This window comes from Heptranchias perlo, chromosome 10 (assembly GCF_035084215.1).
Source record: "Heptranchias perlo isolate sHepPer1 chromosome 10, sHepPer1.hap1, whole genome shotgun sequence".
In the NCBI taxonomy this organism is placed as follows: domain Eukaryota; kingdom Metazoa; phylum Chordata; class Chondrichthyes; order Hexanchiformes; family Hexanchidae; genus Heptranchias; species Heptranchias perlo.
The window spans coordinates 11,034,838-11,041,226 of record NC_090334.1 but is presented as its reverse complement, the minus strand read 5'-3'; the positions used below and the strand labels follow the sequence as shown (position 1 = coordinate 11,041,226).

Genomic DNA, 6,389 nt, shown 5'->3' with positions numbered 1-6,389 from the left:
TTCCTCACACCTCTGGTTTCCCATCTGTAAATTCCTCCTCCCACTTGGCCTCCTGGCTCTCAGGACTTCTCAAACAACAGCTGCTGGCCCGAAACCATGAGCAAAGATACTCAACTACAGGGGACCCATTCGGTAAATGCATTAACATTTGCAGCTGCCACGCGATCTAATCTCCAGGGATGGTTTGACATTAGTGAAGGTTTGGATTTCCCCAATTACTTATGTCTTTTCTCCCTCCAATACAAGTGAATGAATGTTGGAACAAAACCCACGTAATCACATTATGGTCAGTCCTCGATGATCAGCTTTTGGGGCCTGTATTGGTCTTCGAGGTTGGCAAGAACAGACCCTGAGCTCAATGGGCGGGGGTGGGACTCGAACCCGCGGCCCCCTGACCCTGAGCTCAATGGGCGGGGGTGGGACTCGAACCCGCGGCCCCCTGACCCTGAGCTCAATGGGCGGGGGTGGGACTCGAACCCGCGGCCCCCTGACCCTGAGCTCAATGGGCGGGGGTGGGACTCGAACCCGCGGCCCCCTGACCCTGAGCTCAATGGGCGGGGGTGGGACTCGAACCCGCGGCCCCCTGACCCTGAGCCCAATGGGCGGGGGTGGGACTCGAACCCGCGGCCCCCTGACCCTGAGCCCAATGGGCGGGGGTGGGACTCGAACCCGCGGCCCCCTGACCCTGAGCCCAATGGGCGGGGGTGGGACTCGAACCCGCGGCCCCCTGAGCTCAATGGGCGGGGGTGGGACTCGAACCCGCGGCCCCCTGACCCTGAGCTCAATGGGCGGGGGTGGGACTCGAACCCGCGGCCCCCTGACCCTGAGCTCAATGGGCGGGGGTGGGTCTCGAACCCGCGGCCCCCTGACCCTGAGCTCAATGGGCGGGGGTGGGACTCGAACCCGCGGCCCCCTGACCCTGAGCTCAATGGGCGGGGGTGGGTCTCGAACCCGCGGCCCCCTGACCCTGAGCCCAATGGGCGGGGGTGGGACTCGAACCCGCGGCCCCCTGAGCTCAATGGGCGGGGGTGGGACTCGAACCCGCGGCCCCCTGACCCTGAGCTCAATGGGCGGGGGTGGGACTCGAACCCGCGGCCCCCTGACCCTGAGCTCAATGGGCGGGGGTGGGTCTCGAACCCGCGGCCCCCTGAGCCTCACTCTGACTCCGGCCGTTACCAACTCATGGAGACTGGGGCCAGGAAGTGACGTCAGCGCTGTCGCAGCGGTTTGGGTCCGGGTGCTGTGTAGCCGTGAGTGCGCACCTGCAGGGAGGCCGTGTCGTGTCGTGTTGGTCTCGTTAAATTCCCCGATGGCCGCTCTCCGTGCGCTTTGCGGGCCTTTACTCAGGCAGCAGGCGGCCGCTGGTCTGCGGCCCGGGCTCCGAGCGCTCTGTCCCGGTCACAGGCACATGAGCAACCTGCTTTCCATCGATGACGTGGTTAACGGGCTGACCGAGGAGCAGAGACAGGTAACGGGCTGACCAGAGACAGGTAACGGGCCGACCAGAGTCAGGTGACCAGAGACAGGTAACGGGCTGACCAGAGACAGGTAACGGGCTGACCAGAGACAGGTAACGGGCCGACCAGAGTCAGGTGACCAGAGACAGGTAACGGGCTGACCAGAGACAGGTAACGGGCTGACCAGAGACAGGTGACCAGAGACAGGTAACGGGCTGACCAGAGACAGGTAACGGGCTGACCAGAGACAGGTGACCAGAGACAAGTAACGGGCCGACCAGAGTCAGGTGACCAGAGACAGGTAACGGGCTGACCAGAGACAGGTGACCAGAGACAGGTAACGGGCTGACCAGAGACAGGTGACCAGAGACAGGTAACGGGCTGACCAGAGACAGGTGACCAGAGACAGGTAACGGGCTGACCAGAGACAGGTAACGGGCTGACCAGAGACAGGTAACGGGCTGACTGAGGAGCAGAGACAGGTAACGGGCTGACCAGAGACAGGTAACGGGCTGACTGAGGAGCAGAGACAGGTAACGGGCTGACTGAGGAGCAGAGACAGGTAACGGGCTGACCAGAGACAGGTGACCAGAGACAGGTAACGGGCTGATCAGAGACAGGTGACCAGAGACAGGTAACGGGCCGACCAGAGACAGGTGACCAGAGACAGGTAACGGGCTGACCAGAGACAGGTAACGGGCTGACCAGAGACAGGTAACGGGCTGACCAGAGACAGGTAACGGGCTGACCAGAGACAGGTAACGGGCTGACCAGAGACAGGTAACGGGCTGACTGAGGAGCAGAGACAGGTAACGGGCTGACTGAGGAGCAGAGACAGGTGATGGGCCGACCAGAGACAGGTGACCAGAGACAGGTAACGGGCTGACCAGAGACAGGTGACCAGAGACAGGTAACGGGCCGACCAGAGACAGGTGACCAGAGACAGGTAACGGGCCGACCAGAGACAGGTAACCAGAGACAGGTAACGGGCTGACCAGAGACAGGTGACCAGAGACAGGTAACGGGCTGACCAGAGACAGGTGACCAGAGACAGGTAATGGGCCGACCAGAGACAGGTGACCAGAGACAGGTAATGGGCCGACCAGAGACAGGTGACCAGAGACAGGTAACGGGCTGACCAGAGACAGGTGACCAGAGACAGGTAACGGGCTGACCAGAGACAGGTAACGGGCTGACCAGAGACAGGTAACGGGCTGACTGAGGAGCAGAGACAGGTAACGGGCTGACCAGAGACAGGTAACGGGCTGACTGAGGAGCAGAGACAGGTAACGGGCTGACTGAGGAGCAGAGACAGGTAACGGGCTGACTGAGGAGCAGAGACAGGTGATGGGCCGACCAGAGACAGGTGACCAGAGACAGGTAACGGGCCGACCAGAGACAGGTGACCAGAGACAGGTAACGGGCTGACCAGAGACAGGTAACGGGCTGACCAGAGACAGGTAACGGGCTGACCAGAGACAGGTAACGGGCTGACCAGAGACAGGTAACGGGCTGACCAGAGACAGGTAACGGGCTGACTGAGGAGCAGAGACAGGTAACGGGCTGACTGAGGAGCAGAGACAGGTGATGGGCCGACCAGAGACAGGTGACCAGAGACAGGTAACGGGCTGACCAGAGACAGGTGACCAGAGACAGGTAACGGGCCGACCAGAGACAGGTGACCAGAGACAGGTAACGGGCCGACCAGAGACAGGTAACCAGAGACAGGTAACGGGCTGACCAGAGACAGGTGACCAGAGACAGGTAACGGGCTGACCAGAGACAGGTGACCAGAGACAGGTAACGGGCCGACCAGAGACAGGTGACCAGAGACAGGTAACGGGCCGACCAGAGACAGGTGACCAGAGACAGGTAACGGGCTGACCAGAGACAGGTGACCAGAGACAGGTAACGGGCTGACCAGAGACAGGTGACCAGAGACAGGTAACGGGCCGACCAGAGACAGGTGACCAGAGACAGGTAACGGGCCGACCAGAGACAGGTGACCAGAGACATGTAACGGGCCGACCAGAGACAGGTAATGGGCCGACCAGAGACAGGTGACCAGAGACAGGTAACGGGCCGACCAGAGACAGGTGACCAGAGACAGGTAACGGGCCGACCAGAGACAGGTGACCAGAGACAGGTAACGGGCCGACCAGAGAAAGGTGACCAGAGACAGGTAACGGGCTGACCAGAGACAGGTAACGGGCTGACCAGAGACAGGTAACGGGCTGACCAGAGACAGGTAATGGACTGACCAGAGACAGGTGACCAGAGACAGGTAACGGGCTGACCAGAGACAGGTGACCAGAGACAGGTAACAGGCTGACCAGAGACAGGTGACCAGAGACAGGTAACGGGCTGACCAGAGACAGGTGACCAGAGACAGGTAATGGGCCGACCAGAGACAGGTGACCAGAGACAGGTAACGGGCTGACCAGAGACAGGTGACCAGAGACAGGTAACGGGCTGACCAGAGACAGGTGACCAGAGACAGGTAACGGGCCGACCAGAGACAGGTGACCAGAGACAGGTAACGGGCCGACCAGAGACAGGTGACCAGAGACATGTAACGGGCCGACCAGAGACAGGTAATGGGCCGACCAGAGACAGGTGACCAGAGACAGGTAACGGGCCGACCAGAGACAGGTGACCAGAGACAGGTAACGGGCCGACCAGAGACAGGTGACCAGAGACAGGTAACGGGCCGACCAGAGAAAGGTGACCAGAGACAGGTAACGGGCTGACCAGAGACAGGTAACGGGCTGACCAGAGACAGGTAATGGACTGACCAGAGACAGGTGACCAGAGACAGGTAACGGGCTGACCAGAGACAGGTGACCAGAGACAGGTAACAGGCTGACCAGAGACAGGTGACCAGAGACAGGTAACGGGCTGACCAGAGACAGGTAACGGGCTGACCAGAGACAGGTAACGGGCTGACCAGAGACAGGTAACGGGCTGACCAGAGACAGGTAACGGGCTGACCAGAGACAGGTAACGGGCTGACCAGAGACAGGTAACGGGCTGACCAGAGACAGGTAACGGGCTGACCAGAGACAGGTAACGGGCCGACCAGAGACAGGTGACCAGAGACAGGTGACCAGAGACAGGTAACGGGCTGACCCAAAACCTTTTTTTGGGATGTGGGCGTCACTGGCGAGGCCAGCATTTATTGCCCATCCCTAATTGCCCTTGAGAAGATGGTGGTGAGCCGCCTTCTTGAACCGCTGCAGTCCGTGTGGTGAAGGTTCTCCCACAGTGCTGTTAGGAAGGGAGTTCCAGGATTTTGACCCAGCGACGATGAAGGAACGGCGATATATTTCCAAGTCGGGATGGTGTGTGACTTGGAGGGGAACGTGCAGGTGGTGTTGTTCCCATGTGCCTGCTGCCCTTGTCTTTCTAGGTGGTAGAGGTCGCGGGTTTGGGAGGTGCTGTCAAAGAAGCCTTGGCGAGTTGCTGCAGTGCATCCTGTGGATGGTACACACTGCAGCCACAGTGTGCTGGTGGTGAAGGGAGTGAATGTTTAGGGTGGTGCATGGGGTACCAATCAAGCGGGCTGCTTTGTCCTGGATGGTGTCGAGCTTCTTGAGTGTTGTTGGAGCTGCAAGTGAAGAGTATTCATCACACTCCTGACTTGTGGCTTGTAGATGGTGGAAAGGCTTTGGGGAGGCAGGAGGTGAGTCACTCGCCGCAGAATACCCAGCCTCTGACCTGCTCTTGTAGCCACAGTATTTATGTGGCTGGCCCAGTTAAGTTTCTGGTCAATGGTGACCCCCAGGATGTTGATGGTGGGGGATTCAGCGATGGTAATGCCGTTGAATGTCAAGGGGAGGTGGTTAGACTCTCTCATGTTGGAGATGGTCATTGCCTGGCACTTGTCTGGCGTGAATGTTACTTGCCACTTATCAGCCCAAGCCTGGATGTTGTCCAGGTCTTGCTGCATGCGGGCACGGACTGCTTCGTTACCTGAGGGGTTGTGAATGGAACTGAACACTGTGCAATCATCAGCGACTATCCCCATTTCTCATTTTATGACTGAGGGAAGGTCATTGATGAAGCAGCTGAGGATGGTTGGGCCTAGGACACTGCCCTGAGGAACTCCTGCAGCAATGTCCTGGGACTGAGATGATTGGCCTCCAACAACCACTACCATCTTCCTTTGTGCTCGGTATGACTCCAGCCACTGGAGAGTTTTCCCCCTGATTCCCATTGACTTCAATTTTACTAGGGCTCCTTGGTGCCACACTCGGTCAAATACTACCTTGATGTCAAGGGCAGCCACTCTCTCCTCACCTCTGGAATTCAGCTCTTTTGTCCATGTTTGGACCAAGGCTGTAATGAGGTCTGGAGCCGAGCGGTCCTGGCGGAACCCAAACTGAGCATCGGTGAGCAGGTTATTGGTGAGTAAGTGCCACTTGATAGCACTGTCGACGACACCTTCCATCACTTTGCTGATGATTGAGAGTAGACTGATGGGGCGGTAATTGGCCAGATTGGATTTGTCCTGCTTTTTGTGGACAGGACATACCTGGGCAATTTTCCACATGGTCGGGTGGATGCCAGTGTTGTAGCTGTACTGGAACAGTTTAGCTAGAGGCGCAGCTAGTTCTGGAGCACAAGTCTTCAGCACTCCAGCCGGGATGTTGTCGGGGCCCATAGCCTTTGCTGTATCCAGTGCACTCAGCCGTTGACCAGCGGCAGGTTATGGGGAACTAACCAGAGACAGCCACTATACTGAGAGACTGATGATTGATTAATTTGACACTGGTAATAATGAATGATTGCTAACTATCCAGGAGTGGACCTAGAGGAGGAATGATGAAGTGAAATCCTGTTCTCTGTACCAGGTTGTAATTGATTTAAAACGATCATGATCTTCCTCATGGGTCTGGTTAATACTCTGAGCCATACAGTCCAGAATAACCA

The 6,389-nt window shown here is 58.2% G+C and overlaps 2 protein-coding genes across 2 annotated transcripts in view; both read left to right on the top strand.

Annotated features, from left to right (window-relative positions):
* The first annotated feature begins 297 nt into the window (after window positions 1-297).
* On the top strand, window positions 298-1,206 carry LOC137326761 (WAS/WASL-interacting protein family member 1-like). The gene has a single exon (XM_067992155.1). It carries the CDS (start codon window positions 298-300, stop codon window positions 1,204-1,206), a length of 909 nt encoding a protein of 302 aa, XP_067848256.1.
* A 50-nt stretch (window positions 1,207-1,256) lies between these two features.
* ivd (isovaleryl-CoA dehydrogenase) overlaps window positions 1,257-6,389 on the top strand; it is a 50,177-nt gene continuing 45,044 nt past the window's right edge. The window contains exon 1 of the mRNA XM_067991214.1: window positions 1,257-1,468. Coding sequence (XP_067847315.1) covers window positions 1,310-1,468 — 159 coding nt within the window. The 5' untranslated portion in view covers window positions 1,257-1,309. The remainder of the gene's footprint in view (window positions 1,469-6,389) is intronic.

Bases quoted from the DNA above. Each gene is read 5' to 3' on its own strand.
- LOC137326761 (XM_067992155.1), top strand. From the start codon at position 298: ATGATCAGCTTTTGGGGCCTGTATTGGTCTTCGAGGTTGGCAAGAACA.